Source organism: Vombatus ursinus, unplaced genomic scaffold, assembly GCF_900497805.2.
Source record: "Vombatus ursinus unplaced genomic scaffold, bare-nosed wombat genome assembly UNPS02001287.1, whole genome shotgun sequence".
In the NCBI taxonomy this organism is placed as follows: domain Eukaryota; kingdom Metazoa; phylum Chordata; class Mammalia; order Diprotodontia; family Vombatidae; genus Vombatus; species Vombatus ursinus.
The window spans coordinates 19,675,879-19,695,986 of record NW_020941065.1 but is presented as its reverse complement, the minus strand read 5'-3'; the positions used below and the strand labels follow the sequence as shown (position 1 = coordinate 19,695,986).

The following is a 20,108-nucleotide window of genomic DNA, read 5'->3' as shown; positions in this document are numbered from 1 at the left end:
CACTCACTCACTCACTCACTCACTCACTCACTCACTCACTCACTCACCACCAGAGGGCTGGGGCTGGCTTGGTTGCAGCTCCTACAGCAGGAGGGCCGCCTGAATCCTAGGTCCTTCCCCCACGTTGCTTGACTCAGACCCTGAGAGCCCAGCCCGGAGTATCAGCAAGCATCCCTCAGCACAGGCGGCAGCACAGTGAGGCAGGGGGACAGGAGGCTGCCTTGCTCAATGCCTTTTCACTTTGTTACATCATTTTCCACGAGGTCCCAGAAGGGCTGAGAGCAGCAGCTCCGGGGCCATGTGGCTGGGGCCCCACAAGCCGTTTCTCTGCAAGCCACCCATTCATTTCTACCACCCCAAAGACAAGGGCTCTTCTGCTTCCCGTGGCTCCCCACCCCACATGCACACGAGGCCTGTGCCCCTCGTCACACTTGGTCACATTGACTCCTCTCAAGAGCCAGGCTGTGGGATTCTCTGGCGAGGTCACTGATCCCTCACATAAACCAGCTCTCCTTGTGGGGGCAGACATGGCCAGGTGGGAAGAAGGTGTGAAATGCAATGGGGTTTCTCTGCCCCCCCTCCCATTTTTAAAAAATTTTCTTTTTGGGGGGCAGCTAGATGGCGCAGTGGATAGAGCACCGGTCCTGGATTCAGGAGGATCTGAGTTCAAATGTGACCTCAGACACATAACACTTACTAGCCGTTTGACCCTTGGCAAGTCACTTATCCCTACTGCCTAGCCAAAAAAAAAAAAAATTTCTTTCTTGTGAAGGGAAGGATGGAAAACGGTCTTCATGGGAGCATAGTTTCTCCAGGTTTTGGGGTCTTCCCATTTCCAGGCAGCTTCACCTCTTTACTCAGATTCAGGGAAAGCTCCTGCCGCCTAGTCAGGAAGCTTCTGGCAGGCACAAGGGTGGTCATGATTGGGTCAGAATACCCTGGGCTAGCCTGGGGTCCTGCACACAGCTGGTGCTTACTGTCTACTGAACTGAACACATCTGGGCACGGCACTCTTCATCAGCTCCCAATAAAATGTCTGAATCAAGTCCCAATCGGTCAGCCTTGACTTCAGGGTGCCCCACAGGTGATGCCCCTTCCCTCCTCTCTGGCCTCATCTCGTGCTCCTCCCTCCCCTCCACACGAGAGCCCACTCTGGGTCATGACTCCTGGGCCTGGAATGCCCTGCCCACTGCATTCCCAACGTCCAACACAGATTCCATCTCTTCCGGGAAGCCTTGCCCATCGCACCATGCCACTGGCAGGCCCTCCCTGGCCCTGAGCTCACTCAGCACTAACTGCTCCTCCTTCAGGGCAGTTACATATTATTTTAATCAGTCATCTACTGCTATGTCAAATGAGAGCAGACCCCAGCCCTCCACTAACCTTCACATCTCCCCCAGGGGCCTGGCTTTGCATGCGGTCAATGTTTTCCAAGCCAAATTAATCCATTTTTTTCATTCAGCAAATTCAAGTTGTCCCAAAAGTCTTATTGAAGTCCTAAGATTCTGACCTGACTTTTGAGATGCTCTTTGTGTTATCTGTTGGGTCCCAGCTAACCCTAACACCTCAGGTGAGGTATTGTGGGTGACATGGAGGCCACAGCTGGTGAGACTCCCCCCCGAGGAGGGGAGAGAAGCTGATCACGCACGGGTCACTGTAAAACAAGGCAGAATTAAAAGGAGGCTTCTGAAGAGGAAGAGGCCACGTCCAGCTGGTGCAACTGAGGAAAGCTTCATGGAAGAGACGTTGTATGAGGGGCCTCCAAGAACAAGGACATGCCACGAAGACTTTCGTGAGCTGATGCAGAGGCGAATGAGCAGAACCAGGAGAACACGGTCCACAGAAAAAGCAGCAGTGTCTGAGGATCAACTCAGCTATTCTCAGCAACACTACGATCCAAAGGACCCAGGATGAGAAACGCTCCGGCAGGCTGTGAGAGCAGGCCGGACCGTGAGAGTGGACCAGAGCAGACTTTCTTCCTTTCTTCTTCTTGCTCCGCCCCCTAACCTCCACAACTTGACCAATGTGGAAATAGGTTTTGCATGACTTCACGTGTATAATGCGGATCATACTGCTTGCCCTCTCAACGGGTGGGGGAGGGGCAGAGAGAATTTGGAACTGAAAAAAGAAACAAACCAAAAAGCCCCAAAGGAATGAGGAAGGTAGATTTTTTCCAGGCAAGAGAGCAGCAACAGAAAACCGATGGAATCCTGTAGAACCCCAGAAAGTAGGCAGACACATGCAGGCCCACTTGGCCCAAGAGGGTAGTTCACTGACAACGTTTGTGGAGAGGAGTTCTCCAATCCAATCCAATCCACATTTTTTAAATGCCAACTATGTGCCAGGCGCCGAGGTAAGTGGGGGGGGTATGCTTAACAAAAAGAAACAGCCCCTGCCCTCAAGGAGCTTGCAATCTAACAACCCACAAAAGGAGGCAGGAAAGGGAGGGGAAAGGACCCCACAGGCCGAAACCAGACAGGGCAGCAGATACAAAGCAGAGTGAGCCAAAAGTCCAGCTTCTGCCCTCTATGAAGGAAGGCGCCGGGAGGAGTGTGGGCCGGCCCTCCAATCAAAGGGAGAGGAGGCTGAGGGAGGTGGGTCGATCAAGGCTGGGGTTAGCAGCTAGAAACGGACTTGCTCTCTCTCTGTAAACATGCTGTTTACTTTTCTGTACTTATGTTGTTCTCCCCCCTCCCCCCACTCCCAAAGGAATACAGGCTCCTGGGAGGCAGGGGCCTGGGAGATGCCAAGCATTTATTAACAGCTTGTCTCGTGGTGAACACGCTAAAGCTCCTCTAGCAAAGGAAGGCCCAGAGGTGACAAATTTTATCAGGCACCCAGGAAGCAGGCCCCAATGTGCACAGCTGATGACACCTTACGAAGAACTTTAAATGAAGAGAGGGTAGACATGCCCTTCCCAAGCCAGCTTCCAACCTATTAAATGCCCTTTCTGCAATGCACTGGTGGCCAGATGCGTAGAGATTTCCAAAAGGCCTTCACGTTCTCCAAACCAGGGATCGAGAGGGGAGAAGACCCAGGTGGCGCCGCTGGCCGCTGACACATAAAACTCAGGCCCAGGACCCACTCAGAAACAGAGCTCGAAGAATCTGTGAGAACACCATGTAACCGAGGGGTTCTCAGATGGGCCATTTTGGGACCACCTGAACTCGGAAATCCCTGGAAGAGAAGGAAAGAGGCCCATAGGCACTACAAATCCAGATGCTAAATAAGTTAAGCATTAACGAAAGTAAGAAACACAGGATTGAGCAGGCTCCTTGGTGTCATGGGTGACTGATTAGAAGAAGGTCTCCCAGCCCTAATTGTCTATTCATTCAGTCAGTCATTCATTCATTCACTCCACCAGGCAGGTTTAGAGACTGCTGGAGACAGAAGAGATCTCCCTGAGGTCCTAGCGGTGCCATGACTGACCCCAAATCCCACTTCTCCTCCATGATTTACATGAGGGGGCTCTCCAAAAGACTAGTTGGTGAAGTCAGCTGAAGGGAACATGGAGAGCACCTTGGCACAGAACAGTGGAATAAACAGTGGCTAAGTTCCCAGGCTATCTCAGTCACAACATGGCCCAACACCTTGGGCTGTATGGTGATGTCATCAGTATGAAGAACTCGTGGGGCGCAGTGACCCTGTTACTTAGCGCCACAGCAAAGGGCCTTGGTAGCAGTTAAACAACTTGTGTGTTAGGAAGAGGACCTGAGCCAAGAGCATGGCTTCCTCCAGAGATCCTGACTGCTTCAGCATGAGCTGAACACTTCTATAAACAAACAGAAACCTCAGTTCAGGATCTTGAGCAGAAAGGGCCAGGAAACTGGTGAGCAAAGTGGAGGAAGGGGGCAAGAAAGCAGGGAACAAAGGAAGAGGGACGGAAGAAGAACCCAAGTCTTTCCCCTTGGGCCGGGCCAGGCCAGGTCAAGCCGCCTGTGGAATTTCTCCAGTCCCTCCATGCATCACTTTGCTAGTAGCCTGCTAAGAATCCAATCCTTAAGAGTCCCCTCACACTGCCCTTTACAAGCTTCCTACCTTGGCACCACCCGGGGCCGCTCTGACTCCTGGCTCCTCTTCCAGGGCTTCTTAACCCTGGTTAAAGCCTGGGAACTTCTAAAAAAATCTCTCTTTTCATAACCGCATTTGACTCCAGGCTTCCTCTGTCATCCGATGTATGTTCTTTTATGCATTTAAACACACGACTGAGAAGGGTCCTGAGGCTCCACCAGACTGCCTGCCTCAGGGGGCCAGGACCCAAAATCAGTGAAGATTTCGTCCCACCAGGAAGGCCTCAGTGGAGACAGTTTCATCAGTTATAGCAGGAAACTCTCTTAGTTTCCTCTTACGCAAAATGACGGAGATGACGCAGACTCCCCAGGTCACTCCCAGCTCTTTCCCATAAACCTCTGAACTTCTAAGGTCCATCTATTCTCCAAAGCTCCAAGTTTTCCCCTGACAACAAGCGGCAGGCTCTGGGGCTACGCTGACACGGTGGGGTTGTGACAGCGGCCACTTTGGGGGACGGGAGGTCATCATCAAGCAGCGCCTTGGGCCTGTGCGCAGATTTCTAGCAGAACTGTTCTGCACAGCAGCTGTCACTCACACTTTCTGGATGGAAGTCTCTGCTCCGTGAGTCAGACTACAAAGGGCACTCATTTCAAGTCAGGGGCCTGAGGCCTCAGTTTCCTCGGTAAATCTGAAGGGGCAGTGACTCTGCTCTTCAGACGTTCTCTGAAGTCCCTCCCAGCTCCTGAGCCTCCCGCCCTGGGAAGGGCCGGTGTGCATATCACACTTAGGCAGTGTGAGCTGGGGAAAGGGCCCAAGTCTACTGGCAGGAAATCTCATTTCCAGGACTCACTGGGGCCCTGATTAGCAATGTGACCACAGGCAGGTCACTCATGTTCCAGCACAGTTCCCACCACCTCGGCTACTCCCCGCAGGGGTCCCCCTTGCCTCAGGGAGGCGGTGATCCCAGGGCTTTGGGCTCGGTGGAGGTCTGCTGTCCACGGCCGGGCAGCCAGCTGCAGCCAGCAAGCACTCAGGAGAAGAAGGGAATATTGTCACAGTCCTTACATCCACATGGGGAAGACAGAAGAAACACATGTGTTTTTAGATGCTGCCCCACCCTGCAAAAAAGAGTGAGAGTCAGGCCTGGCTGATATACCTGATCATCTTAAAACTGTCCATCACCCCCAATTACGCAAGCTGCAGCCAAGAAACGAAGAGCGGTGGTGATTCAGTGTGTGTGCACCCTTCAATGCAACACCCTCTTTCCACTGTCTCTCTCTTCCTGTCACACTCACACACACACACACCCCTTAGCAGACTGCCTTCGGAAGCTGTCATGGCCAAAAAAAAATGTCACTTTCTGGAGGTGAGTGTTGCAACTTAGAAGAGACTGGTCCTGAGCCAGCAGAAGGACAGGACTGCTAGAACTCTCCCCAGGCTTCTTCCTTTGACAAGCCAAAGCCACTTCCATGGCATACAAGGAGTCTGAGGAGGCCGGAAGGCCCAGCTCAGGAAGGAGCCAAAAGGGAGCAGGCCTCAGAACTGGCAAGACTAGGCAGGATTTAAGCACAGCCTCTACCACAGACAGGCTGGGGCACTGAGCCTCTCAGGGATCTATTAATAGTAGAGAAGTGCTAACCTGGATTAGGAGAGGGTGTGTCCTCATCTGGGAGGTCCTAAAACAATGAAGTCCTAGGGCCAAACTCTATCCACAGCTACACAGCAATATAAGGGCCTTCTTCACAAGAGGCCTGGGAGGCATTTAGTGCAATATTAGTATTTAGTGCAAATATTATCGCCCCCATTTTATAGATACAAAAACTGAGGCTGAGAGGTGAAGTTACATAAATGTTATCTATTAAGTCACTTGCCCACGAAGTGTCTGAGGGTGGATTTGAACTCAGCTGTCCTGACTCCAAGTCCAATACCTTCTCCATCATAACACAAGCTTCTTACGCTATGGGAAATTCCCCGTCCTTCCTCCCATGGTCTCTCAGTTTGGGCAAGGATAATGGATCATCTTTATGGGGGGGGGGGAGAAGAGGAGACGGAGACAGAGATAGACAGACAGAGACACAGAGGAGAGGGAGAAAGACAGAGGCAGAGAGGAGAAACCCAAGGATAGAAAAGGCCTGTCCAAGGAGGCAAGGACGTGGTTCTCTTGACTGCCTGTGTGGGGCTCTTCCCATCAGGACGTGCTGCTGAGCCAGGTGGGGCATTTGTTTGTTTTTCTATTATCGTGCTCAGCAGTGACCTCCGTGCCCTGACCTGTTCTCAGAAAGTCCAGTGTTAGTCAGGAGAAGAGAGGCGTCTGTGTCAGAGCAGGCTGCCACCTGGCCAGGGGTACGGGAGGGGGCAGAGTTCTGGTACAGGTCAGACTCCATGACCTCTGAGGTCCTGAGGTTTTCTAAGGCACAAAACAGCCACCTCACCACAGACCATGTGTTTTAACAACTGTTGCAGCTGCAATAAAAACAGACATACATTTGTCCAGCACCTTCAGTAAATGAATAAAAAAAGCAGGAAATAGCACAAGCATTATTCAAATTATGCCTTTACAGAAAGCACAAGGGAAGACAATGCTTCCGATAACCATCCACAAGCCCACGCACGTGCCCATCCCTGGGGAAAAACATTTCCAATGAATTTTGTTTCTGCCCCAACCTGGGATTTCCTTGGTGTGAGGAAGGTCCAGAGTGGGGCCTTCTGCACTGGAACGGATGGTCGGACAGTTACCTGAGGGACTGCAAGGTAAAGTGCCTTCCCTTTTATGGTCCGAGGCAAGAAGGGGGCCCAAGTCTTCCTGGTTCAAGGCCAGCTAATCGGTCATTCCTGCATGCTATCTCACAAGGAAAATAGATAAAGCTCTTCCAATTCATCAGAACCAAACTCAGTTTTGGTGGCAGTTACTTCATCTGCCTGGCCTCAGTTTCCCTGCCTGTAAAGGGAGGGGGCTGGACTAGCAGCTTTCTAAGATTTCTTTCAGGGCAGACATTCCTGTGAACATTCTCTAGGCCTGGCGAGAACTCCATTATCACACAGCAGTTCTGGAATTTTCAAGGAAAGCAGAACGTCAGGGCTGGAAGGAACCCCAGAGGCCGCCTGGGACCCCAGACATCATTAAGACGGGTGGCTTCTAAAATGTCTGACGCTACATCCCTATCAGTAATTTTTTTCTTGGTTAAGTATGTGGGGGACGAGGGTGAGAGGAAGGTTAAGAGGGGTTGGTGATTTTCCCCAATGGTGTCTGATGTACCTGCTGCAATCAAGGTGGGTTAGAACTGCCTGGGGGCCATCAGAAGGAGGAAAGTGGCAAGTTTCACGGAGGCAGGCCTGGGTGCAGTGGGGATGAACTGCGCTGTAATGGGGGGGGGGGAGGTGTAGCTGTATTAGTGAGAAGCACTCAGGGAGGGCGAGGCAGGACCCATCTTTCTACCCGCAAACCAGCAGGGGTCAGGTCACACCCTCTGCCTCACGTCATGGCTATCGCCCTCAGACAGCACTAATCTAGACCAACTCCCCATTCCACAAACACGGAAAACATAGCCTGAGAAGGCTCATGCAACACATGCCGAGTCACATGACCAACAGAGAGGCTCCAACCTGATCTGATTCGGCCATGCCACACTGGCCTGCCACAGAGGTGACAAGGAGTGACCCTTGGGGTCCTCAGTTTCCTCCTTTGTAAAGTGTGATGATTGGTCTCAAAGACCTCTGAGGTCCTGCCCCACCCATCTCTACGTTACAGAGCTGGGAGGCTGCCTTGTCCAGGGAAGACCCAAGCATGAATCCTCTCCACTACACACCCTACAAGTGGTCATTCAACCTTTGTGGGGGGAGGGATCCCCAAGGAAACCCACCCCCTTCAGAATAGCTTTAATCACTGGAAGTCTGTCCTGACCGCCAGTCCAAATGTGCCTCTCTGCCCCACCCCCGGGGCCAAGCAGAACATGTGACAGCCCTTCAAAGACTTGGGGCCAGCACCCAGCCCTCTCTCCCCATCCTTGCTTTTCTAGGCCAAATATCCCAAATTTCTTCAGCCAATCTTTTCACAACATGAGCGTGGTGCCCTCACTGTCTGGCCCGCTCTCCTCTCAACATCCCCCAGCTTACCAATGTCCATTCTAAAATGAGGGAAGAAGGGAAGGAGGGAGGGAGGAAGGGAGAAGGAAGGAAAGGGAGGAAGGACGGACGGACGGACACAGCTGACCAGGGCATACAGAGACTATCACCTCCACAGGCCCAGACACCCTCCTCAGCTGCCATATCCCACTGCTGAGTCATATTGCTCTGGAATCCATGAAAACCCCAAGATGTTTTCCAGATGACTGTTCTCCTGCCGCGTCACCCCCACCTTGTACTTGTGATCTAATTTTTGGAGGCCACAGTTAGGGCTTTGCATTTATTCTTCTCATTAGATTCCACCCCTAGCCTGGCCTCCTAAGATCTCTTTAGACCTTGACTAGTAGCTGGTACGACAGCTCCTCCTCACTCTGGGTCTTCTAAAAGTGGCTAAGCCTGTGCCATCTCCGCTTTTATCTACTGGATCTACGGCCTCTACACCTTTACCCAAGCGGTTAATAACACGTTAACCACCACAGGGCCAAATATCCCTGGCACACGTGGCTGGAGACCTCACGCCAAGCTGACGCTGAAGGAGCGGGTCAGAATCCAGAGCGTACCTCTCATCTCGTCCCTAAGAACAGCATGAGAGGTCCGTGATTTGCTACACTCCAGGCAAACTACACCTAGGGCATCGTGGCTAGACCAGCTTAGCAACCCAGGCACACAAGGATGTGAGGACAGCCTGGAAGCCGTGTGCTAGAGGAAGCCAGCCTGGCTCAGTGTAATCCCACCTGCCTTTTCTTGATGTTCACTTCCCTTCATTGTCCAGAATTGTGCCGGGAGCTGACTTCATTCACCGGACGATAGCTGCCAGACTCCACTCAATTCCGTTTTCTGGAAATCGAGGCGATTGCTTACTTCTCCAGGTCGGCAGTCCCCCGCCGGTTCTCCATTACCGGTCCAGGATCACTAAGCATGGTCCGGTAGTCACACCTGCCAGGTCTCCCTACCCTTCAGCACTAGGTTCCTCTGGACTAGGTAACCACCCCTGCATGGGCATCTCAGTGATGCTCCTCATCTCGAATACCACCTCCTTCTAAACCATGTGGGCACTGCCCAGTCTAGTTCTCTTAATCAAGAACACAGAAGCAAAGAAGTGCACAGCTCTGCCTTGTCTCTGATCTCAGTCCCCAGCAGACCTAGCCCTTTCTTTGAGAGGCCACTCTTCCAACAGCTTCTGAAAATCCTCCTTCACAGGCCCTGATCCATTTGGCTCCTTAGCACTCCCAACCCTACTCTCATGGGACCCCATGCTACACCTTGGTATTTACCCATTCATCTGGCCTTCTAGCCACCTCCCTCACGCACCTTTTAAAAGTCTAGGTTGGTTGGTGAATTCCTCATACATCCACACCAGTGTCTTTCAATAATGCCCTCTTTTCCTCTGTACCAGCACTGTTTCTTTCTGAGTCTTCAGGATTTCATTCAGTTAATTCTAGTCTGCCCATCACTCCTCAATGGCTCTCTTCCTGTCCGTGTGGTCTCAGATCACGCATACTCTTCCAGAACTGTATTCCAGTCACATGGCTCATCCCAACAAATATTAGTGATATCGCTAACATCAGGGTCTCTAGCGCCTCTTGCTTGTAACCCCCATCTTGGGCATTTTGGTAGGGACACCTGAGGCCACAGATTGTATCACTGAGTCCTCTCTTGATTTCTCTCCTGGGAACTTCAGGAAATCTCTCCTGCCCTTCATCCCCTTGAGCTGCAGTCACTCCCCATGTCCAGGGTACAGATCTAGCTTGGTGCATAAGCAGAGGCAGTTTTCTCCTTCCCCTTTCTTTTTCAGTTAAAAATCTTTGTCATCAGATTTTTTTCAAGACCCTATGACACAATAAAGGAAGTGCTGATGGCAGATGTATGTGAGGATAGCAAGCATACTGCACAAACTGTCCAAGAGGTCAGAAATGACGGACGGGCTCACCTTTCTAACCCATTTCCTTTCTTCACATTTCTTATCACATCAAAGACACCACCCAAGGTGCAGAATCTTTATGAAATGCAGCCAGGAAGACCAAACCCGAAACTCAATTTTGTGTGTGTGTGTGTGTGTGTGTTTGTTTTAATAGTAACAGAAATCTTGAAACCTCGAGTGCACCTCCTGCCAACAAAGCATCATCACAACAAGGAGGCAAACCTGGTCTCTTAAAGTCTAGAGGTTTATGCACTTAACAGCTGGGAGAGAACAAGAAAGGTCTCCAGAAGGAAGTGGTGCTGCGCTGCACCTAGGGATTCTACGAAGTGGAAATTAAGAGGGATGTGGGCCACAGCAATTTATGAAACTACCTACCAGGACACAGAGACCGTCAGAATGTGGGCTGCTGAAAACAGTAAAAATACGAATGAAAGTCCCTGGTCCTTGAAATACTGACCGTCTATTTCCTCAAAAGGCTGCCTCTAGATTAGTATTTTTAAAATGTTCATTTCTCCACTATTAAATTGAGGCCAAACTACCCAGTACGTGGATAATTAATAGGCATTTCACAGTTTTTAAAAATGTTGGCAAATGCAAAGATGTGCTATAGTCAGGCAGGCAACCACATGCCAATAACATTTGCTATTTTGAGAATCTCAGGTGCTGTGGTTGGCAGGACACAAGGCTGTGCAACCAGGTACCACTTTCAGGACCCCAGTGTTTCCCTGAGTTCATGACTTCTAATTTCCCTACTGAGTGTATCACGTGTCTACGTTTGTGCCTTCTTGCTCTCCAAAGATGGAGAGTTTCATGAAGAAGGAAGCCACATCTTAGCTAAGCTTTTGTATCTCCTGCAAGACTTAGCAGAATATTCTGCACACAGCAGGTGCCTAATAAACGTTAACTCAATGGTGAATGAAAATGATTCTGGGATTACATGCAGGATAGATTTATAAGCAGGATGGCTATTTGAAGACTTTAAAATGTTTAGAAAATTAAATACCAGAAGCACTTTTCAGCAGAACATAGTAACATTTTTTGTCATGGCTGAATGTTATAGGTCAAAACAAATGTTTGCTGAATGAATCAATCAGAACACGTCAAGACCTCAGTAAATTTCAAAGCTGGAAATGACTTTCGAATGGGATTAGTCCACTGTCAACTAAACTTAAGGCTGAGGAAGAAATGGCCAGCTCCAATGCCACCATCGGCGAGAAATGAGCAAGGCCTGGGAATGAAAGTCTCTATTTAAAACATGACCCCAACACAATAATGTCAGGAATAACGGCTAGAGAACATGAAATGCTTCTACCTTGCTTCCAACTCATTAACTTCTCTCCTAAAAGGAATTAAGACTTCCAAGTTCGAGGGGACTCAAAGCAAAGCGTCTTCATGTACGTGGAGGACATGAGCCGATCCGGCCCCACCCAAAACCACCCAATGGCTCCTGCATCCCAAGGAATCCTCCAATGATATCAAACTGTCATTTTGGACTTGCTCAGTATAAAATTCTTAATGTAGGCCCAAGAGACCAAAGGCTGAGAGCGAATGCTTGTAACTACTCTGGGGTCTGGTCAATCAATCAGGTCAAAATTCACCTTGCTATATTACCAATCCAGCCTACATCTCTCCATCTTTTCCCCAGTAACATGGAGGGATTTTTGCTAAAATCTAGGTAAACCCCACCCAGGTCGTTCTCCTAGTCTTCTAGGCTACTGACCCTACCACAAAAGGGCATTGGGTCAGTTTGGTGTGGCCTGTTCTCGACAGTGCCCTGCTGGTCCTTTGTGGTCACTCCTGCCTTTTCTAGCTGGTCTCTACTGAGCCCTTTCATGACTTATTTTAGAATTGTGCCAGGAATGAAAGTCAAACTCATGGGCTTCTTACTTTCTCCCCTCGACGTCTGCCCTTCCTCAGGCTCTGGCCCCATCTGTATCCTCACTGACAGCAGCTCAGCGCTCACACGTGTCATTCCTTATGGCCCACTGGCATGGAGTTCACTCTCTGAGGCTCTCTTGACTGTCTTGGTGAGTGTCCATGCTGACCTCTCTTTAAACAACTTCTCCTTTTCCATCTCTGTAGATCTACTTTTCATCTTCAGAATTTCCTGCTTGGGAGCATACCATCCCTCCTAGGATAACTTCCTTTACAGAACTTTGGTCCAAGGAATAAATAAACGATGCCTTTGTAAGCACTTCTAGGCCCAAAGCACTCTGGATACAAAAAAAAATCAATTCAGCCTCTGCTCTCCAAGAGTCTACATTTTACTAAAGGGAGACCACACAGCTACATGGAGTCAGCTACAGGACAGACCCAAAGCCCCAGGGGTCGTTGGAATGCAGCAGAAGGGCAGATGGCTGCTCCTGGGGCCTGTAGGTCCAACAGGGAGGCCCAGGGGTCTAGGCTACAAGTAACTCAGTTTGGCTGGAGCACAGACGAGAGATGAGGTGGTAAAACATTCCTTCCCCAAACCCTGAGTGTATTTCACATGCCTGGCCAGCCTCCCTTTCTCTACTCAAAAAGTCTGAAATGGGGCCTTGATATTGTTGCAAGTTTCCCACCACACCCAGGCCTGTGATTGGTTGCCTCTCTGACCACCCCTCCCCTGGCTAATCTAGTTCCTAGTAGGTGATCTGAAGCATGCTTGGATGGTGAGCTCATCCCTGCACCTCCCTCCGATTGTGCAGATTGCACCCCATCCATCCCCTTTAATCCCTTGCAGCTCCTGCCTACGTTCTCTGGTAAATCCTCCACACAGCCATCCACCCACCACCCTCATCATCATTCAACATTTCATCAGCCTTGGTCCTCAGTCCTCATCGGTATTCTACCCTCCAGCAGTCTTTCCAAAGCCTCCATTTAAGGAGGGGGCCCAGGCCAGGCAGCTCTTCACTTCCTACCCAGGCGTACTCCTTTGGACTTCTGCATCCTGCCCTGCAATGGGCACTTCCCCCCCACCCCCCGCTTCTGTTGGTGGGTTTTTTCCTCATTAGACTGTAAGCTCCTTGAGGGCAGACCCTATCTTTCTTTTTTGTATTGATCCTCCACACTTAGCATAGTGCCCTGGCATGTAGTAGGTGCTTAATAAAAGTTCACTGACTGAATAGATTATCTCAACAGTAATGAAGCAGGCAGGCCGTTATCCCTGGCCACACTATGACTAGCCTCCCTCCTCTTCCTCTGGACGACCCTGTAATGCCCCTTTTTATGAGTGACTCCTCATTGGTTACACGCTGGTTTACCGTCACCACATGATCTTCCACTGCCCTCTGGGTGAACTACATCTTGAATTCCCTGGAGACTGTGGTATACCACGAGCCACAGCCTTGGAGCACCATTATTGTTGATGGAAGGCTGGGCCTTTGCTTCAGGGAGATGTTTGGGGTCGCTGGACACACTGCAAAATTTCCCAAACTTAATCCCACCTATTTTCACCTAGTGTCCTTTTCTATCATGGACCCCGCTCACTGTCAGTGGGCTACATATATCCAAGATGCTACTGAATCAGCCCTATAGGCTGTTTACCCAATGAACATCACTGTCCAAACAACAGACCTTCCGCTTGGTTTTTCCACCGTAGATGGTGATATCAAATGGTTTTGATTCTGTAATGGTCTGAGGCTTGGTGTAGAAAACAAAGGCATGGGGACACTTCATCCAGGCCTCCTTCTTCCATCTGGACTCTGTGCTGACAATGGCCAACACACACCTCCTGGTTTTATGCCTCACTGGACAGGACCAAGCGGAGGCGTAAACAAAGTTATTTCTGCTGTCAGACCTTTCAGGAAATCCGGTACGATTTTAATATATGGCAACACCTTGTTGGCTGTTCTCCTGAGATTGTTTTTTTCATAGTCCACACACAATACCTATAGAGAAACCCTGTATTTGTTGGCTTTTGAATCAACTGTGTAATTGTAAAAACGTGATCTGCTCCAGAAAATTATTTGCAAACGCCTCCTTGTTCCCTTCTCACAGCTATGTTATGGGAGCCCTTAATATGGATTATGTAATATGTTATCGTGTATAGATTATTCTCAGGAAGATTTCTGTAGACGTGAGCTAGTTAGGCATATGGTCAGTAACTAATAATCTTTTCAATCATTCTTTTTGGGGTAATTTCCCCCAAGTATTTGGTATCCTCCCAGCTTTCAGATATGCTGAGAAGGATCCTTCAAGGCCCACAAAATTGTTGTCTCCATGTGGATGGACCTTCTCTGTGTCTATCTGGTCCAGCTTCCTATCTGTTACCATTCGCTTGATATCTGCTTCCATACATAGCACATCAAGGGCTGTGATACCCAGAGTCTAAATTGGGAAGAGGGGCAGCTAGCTGAGTGATCCTGGGCAAGTCACTTAACCCTGTTTGCTTCAGTTTGTAAAATGAAGAGAATAAGGGCCCCTCCCTCCCAGCATGGTTGTGAGGATCAAAAGAGATAAGGATTGTAAAGTGCTTAGCACACTGCCTGGCACATAGTGAACAGGACAGAAATGTCAGCTATTATTATTATTATTATTATTATTGTTTTCAGATGCAGTGGCTCCAAAGTTTGTTACAGAGACCTTTCTATTTGTCTTCTCTCTGCTCCTTCATCCTTCAAAACTGTGAGGCTGGGTCACTTCTGTTCCTCTCTCCCAGGCTTCTCCACCTCTGCTTTCCAGATTTCTTTACGTATATTCTTAATACATAATGATATTCCGCTCCAACCCTCTTTTGTCTATGTTATTCCTTCTGAATAAGGGGCATCCTTCTAGACCTATTGGTGAATCTTTTCCCACCAAATCTCAGTGGTCAAACTTGTCTCCTTCCCTTAGGATTTCTCATTTTCTTTGCTTGTTACCCCTGATGAGGTATGGTCAAAGACCCTGCCACTTAAAAAAACCTTTGTACTCTGAATGTCTAGCACAATATCTTCCACACAAAAAGAACTTAATAAGGAGTCATCATGTCTTACTTGTACAATTACAATCCTCTGGTCTCCCGGGCTCCTTCCTCTCCTCCCCAATCTTTCATTCACACAGCTCCCAAAACACTCTTGCTGATGCTCAGGTGCGACCATACCACTCCTCCGTCCAAAAGCCTTCACTGTCTCAATTTTTTTTAGGAAAAATTTTATTTAAAGGGGACATAGAGACAAACAAAATGGTCCTTACTCTTGTAGCATATGGTTGATCAAAGAAAACAATATGTACAAAGATAAGCAGAGAGAAAAATTTTAAAAAGTAAATAGTAATTTGGGGTGGCAGGAGAGCACCCCAACAAGAGGGGCCAGGCATCAGATTGGGAAAGGCACCTGAGCTAAGCCGGAATTAAACCAGGGATGACTGAGGTGACTGCAAGCATGGTGGTGCCTTCACCAGAAACAGGCAAGCTCAGAAGAGGGCTGGGGTCAGGGGGACAGATAAACTTGGTTTTAGACATACTGAGTTTCAGACAAATGTGGTCTCTCAATTTCTCTAGTGGGTAATTGACCAGGGGGGATGGGAGTTTGGGAGAGAGGCAAGAGCTGCCCAAACACGAGGCCTTGAAGGCCTCCCTCCACACTCCTCTAGCTGACCTTTCTGGCTCTGTTTGATATCAGTCCCTCCCCTTCCTTCATTCTGTGTTCCAGTCTAAGCAAACAAGTATTTCTGGTTAGCTTGCTATTCCTGGATCTCCTCCTTCTCTCTCCCACTTCCATGAATTTGAAGAGCTGGGTGGGCCCAATCCTGGGAAGGGGCTTCTTCCTTTTCTGGGCCTTTCATGATCCCTTCTTCAAGGACCAGCCTAGGCCACCTACCTAAAGCAGCCTTCTCTGCCCAGCTGCTCCGCTCAGCTCCTCTCCTCTCATCTCCTGAGATGCTCTTCCTCCAGGGATATGAAGAACTTTACCCCTGCCACTCCTTCCCCTGTGAAAGGTCTGTCAGCACACCTGCAGCAGCCTCCTTTGGCTGGGAATACGGCTCCTAAGGTCAAGGCCCCTGTCCTTTTCTTAATCTTTGCATGCCAGATTCCCAGCCTGACGCCTTCGTGGAAAAAGAACTTACATATCAGAAAAGGCAGGCAAGAGTTTAAGCTAAGTTATGCCCACAAGCGCGAGGAGGGTTAAGACTTAAGAAGGCTGCTTAACTCTCAGACGGTCCTGGGCAAAGTGCCTGGCGCTCTTCGGGCTCTGAGTGACCCAATCTCCCTCCTCTAGACCAGTACCAGTGCTGGGCACAAGGTGGGCCTGAGCACTTGCTGACCATAAGCATGGACAGCCAGGAGGCTGGAAGCTTCAGGGGCACCCTGTTTCCCTTCTGCTCGGGTTCTCACCTAATGGGGGGTTTACACACAGGGGTTTTCACTCGCCCTCCGATGCTCAGAATGACACTGCGGCACAGGCGTGCAGGGATTTTCACGCCCATTTTATGGATGAGCAAAGGGAGGCTCAGAAGGGCGGAGCTCCCCACTGCTTAATGCTAGAGCTCAGGGTCACGTCCGCAGTGACCACAGCAGGTGCAGGAACAAGGCCCATGGTGAAGTCAGCGCTGCGGCCACGGCTGACCAGCCCTAACTCACGCTCCTGCCCGGGCCAGGCCGCCCCCGGGGCATCTGCGCAGCCCTAGGGAAGGGGATCAGACATCACCAAAGAGGGGAGAGGGCATCCTGGCCCAGAAATTGAACAGCGACTGCGCAGTCGCAGGGGGTCCACAGGCGGGTGAGTCGTCAGCTCCCAACCAGCCAAGTTTCATACAGCGCATGCGCACGCAGAAGCAAAAGTGTTGGAGCCCGAGGTTCTCTCAGTGCTCACCCTGACTTAGTACAGCGCATGCGCAGGTGGAGTTAAAACTGTTCAAGAGCAGACGTGGTCATCCTAGTCGGTGGACTGCGCCATGATCTCGAGCGCATGCGCAGTCTCACGTTAAGACATTCTAACCACCTCCTCTCCTCTTAGTGCGCCTGCGCACTGGAAAGTTGTAGGGGGCATGTCACAGCCCCAGACGGTCCAAGAAGAACGAGGCCCCCCAGCCTTCCAGGGCGCATGCCCAGTAGCAGGTTGAAGTCGCGTACGTCCCGAGGAGTCAGACCCCCGCCTTCCCTTCCCTTCCCTGCCAGGGCGCCTGCGCAGCTGCACCAGGACCTGGAGAGGAGATCCCAACCCGCTCCCTCCCCGCCCCCAAACCCAAGGCCAGGCCCGCACCCTCAGTGAGTGTAGGCGGCCCCGGAGCGCCGCGGGCCACGGGCCGCCGTGGTACCTCAGCGCGCGCTTGCTCGCTCGCTCGCTCCGTCCGCCGCCCGTCACGTCAGTCAAGCACCGGCTGCGGCGGCTCCGGAGCCTCCTCCGCGGGATCCCGTCAGCTGACGCAGGGGATAGGGCCTACGCGACGGCACTTCCGGCCCGCTCCCGGAAGAGAACGGCGGGCACCGTGGGCGGGACACCTTTGCTCTGACGACCAAGGTTCCGCCGGGGAGGGAGGCACGTGGGATGCGGAAGCGGGAGGGGCGTAATAGAATGTCAGAGCTGGGAGGGGCCTCGGAACAGGGCGTGTCAGGGCTGGGGGGGGCCTTAGAACAAGGAATATCAGAGCTGGGAGGGGCCTCAGAACAGGGGATGTCAGAGCTGGTTGAGGGGCCTTAGAACGAGGGATGTCAGAGCTGATGGAGGGGCCTCAGAACAGGGGATGTCAGAGCTGGTGGAGGGGCCTTAGAACAAGGGATGTCAGAGCTGGGAGGGCCTTAGAACAGGGGATGTCAGAGCTGGGAGGGGCCTCAGAACAGGGAGTGTCAGGGCTGGGGGGGGCCTTAGAACAAGGAATATCAGAGCTGGGAGGGGCCTCAGAACAGGGGATGTCAGGGCTGGGAGACTTAGAACAGGGAGTATCAGAGCTGGTGGAGGGGTCTTAGAACAGGGGATGTCAGAGCTGGGAGGGGCCTCAGAATAGGGAGTGTCAGGGCTGGGAGGGGCCTCAGAACAGGGGATGCCAGGGCTGGGAGGGGCCTCAGAACAAGGAGTGTCAGGGCTGGGAGGCTTAGAACAGGGGATGTCAGAGCTGGGAGGGGCCTCAGAACAGGGATGTCAGAGCTGGGAGGGCCTTCGAACAGGGGATGTCAGAGCTGGGAGGGGCCTCAGAACAAGAATTATCAGAGCTGGGAGGGGCCTCAGAACAGGGAGTGTCAGGGCTGGGAGACTTAGAACAGGGAGTATCAGAGCTGGTGGAGGGGTCTTAGAACAGGGGATGTCAGAGGTGGGAGGGCCTTCGAACAGGGGATGTCAGAGCTGGGAAGGTCCTCAGAACAGGGAGCGTCAAGGCTGGGAGAGGGGCTTTAGAACCAAGGTTGAAGGAGTAGGTTGAAATTAGATTCAGGAAGACTTCAAATACCAGTGTGAGGAGTTTGCATTTTAGAGGCAATAGTGAACTATCAAAGACTCGAACAAGGGCGGGACGTGGTCAAACGTGGCTTGGGAAGATTATTTTTGTAGCTTTGTGGAAGATGACTTGGAAAGGGAACAACCTGAAGGGGAAACAACTCTCTTAGTGAAATAGTCCAGGCAAGAGGTGACGAGACTTTGAACTAGAGTTCTTTCCTAGTTCTTGTTGAACTGGTAGCCTAGTCCCTGGGGGTGAGGAGCATCTGTCTGTAGGAGGCAGAGGCCAGCAGAAGAGCCTGGGTGACCCAGGGTGAGAACAAGTAGGACCAGCCACCCTACCCATAAGTGCATCAGCAGGTGGATTCTAACTCTGCCATGGAAGCATTTACTAAGCTCTTACTGTGTGCCAGGCACCATGCTAAACACTGTGGATACAAAGAAGGGCAAAAACATGGCATCTCCCCCCAAGGAGCTCACATTCCGATGTAGGAGATGGCGTGAAAACAACCTTGTACTATAAGCTCTACATATACGTGGGAGGCAGTCGGAGTAAAGGCGCTCTCAGTGGACGGGATCCCAGGAAAGGCCTCTTGTAGATGGTGAGACCTGAGCTGAGTCTTGAAGGAAGCCAGGGCCAAGTTGAGATTCCAGACTGGGGAAAGCCAATGAAAAAGCCTGGAGTTGGGAGGATCTTGTGTAAGAAATAACAAGAAAGGTGGGAACAAGCCTTTATTCGGTGCCTACTATATGCCAAGCACTTTACAATGATCTCATTTGATCTGCACAATGACCCTTGGGAGATGCGTGCTACAATTATCTTCATTTTACAGTTGAGAGAACTAAAACAAACAGAGGCTAAGTGACTTGCCCAGGGTGCCACAGCTAGTAAGTGTCTGAGGCTGGATTGGAACTTGATTCTTCCTGACTCCAGGCCCCATGCTCTATCCACTGCGGTGCCCCACCCCCACTGCCTCTAGGCCAGTGTTGCTGGGACATACAGCCCCAATTCAGGAACTGAAGCTAAAGAGATGAGTAAATAAAAAAACAAAACAAACCAGTATTAAAAAATATTCTATAATTCTCTCTCTATATATGTATTCTATAATTCTCTCTCTCTATATTCTATAATTATATATGTGTATATGTATGTATATATATGTATATATATATATAATTCTAATTCTATAATGACTGCAAAGAGACTCAGAGGAAAAATGGATTTTCCACAAGGTCTCCATGAAATGAAACGAGATTTTAAAGTAAAATAAAAACTGTAGTCTAGAGGAAAGATCCCACCTTCCCTATTACTGTTGAGGATACCACTTTCCTCCCAGTCCCCCCAGGTCACAATCTAGGGGTCGCCCTGGACTCCTCACTCCCTCTCTCCGCTTCCCCCAGATCTGATATGGTGCCAAGCCCTGTCGATTTCACCTGTGCAACATCTCTGCCTAACACGCCCCTTCTCCCCTCTGACACTGCACGCACTCTGGTGGATTATTATTATTATTATTATTTTTTTGGCTAGGCAATGGGGTTAAGTGACTTGCCCAGGGTCACACAGCTAGTGAGTGTTATGTGTCTTGAGATCGGATTTGAACTCAGGTCCTCCTGAGTCCAGGGCTGGTGCTGTATCCACTGCGCCACCTAGCCGCCCCCTCCACTCTGGTGGATTATTGCAGTAGCTGCTGGGAAGTCTGTCAGCCTCCAGGCTCTCCCTACTC

The 20,108-nt window shown here is 50.6% G+C and overlaps 1 protein-coding gene across 5 annotated transcripts in view; it reads right to left on the bottom strand.

Moving 5' to 3' along the window:
- RNF185 (ring finger protein 185) overlaps positions 1 to 17,367 on the bottom strand; it is a 31,584-nt gene extending 14,217 nt beyond the window's left edge. Inside the window, exon 1 of one of the 5 annotated variants that reach the window (XM_027863793.1) lies at positions 17,273 to 17,367. Coding sequence is in view for 1 of the 5 variants with exons in the window: in XM_027863779.1 (XP_027719580.1) it covers positions 1,384 to 1,416 (33 nt within the window). In the remaining 4 variants the exon portion in view is untranslated. The other 4 variants (XM_027863800.1, XM_027863804.1, XM_027863801.1 and 1 more) reach the window with 4 other exon arrangements.
- Between the last annotated feature and the right edge of the window lie 2,741 nt (positions 17,368 to 20,108).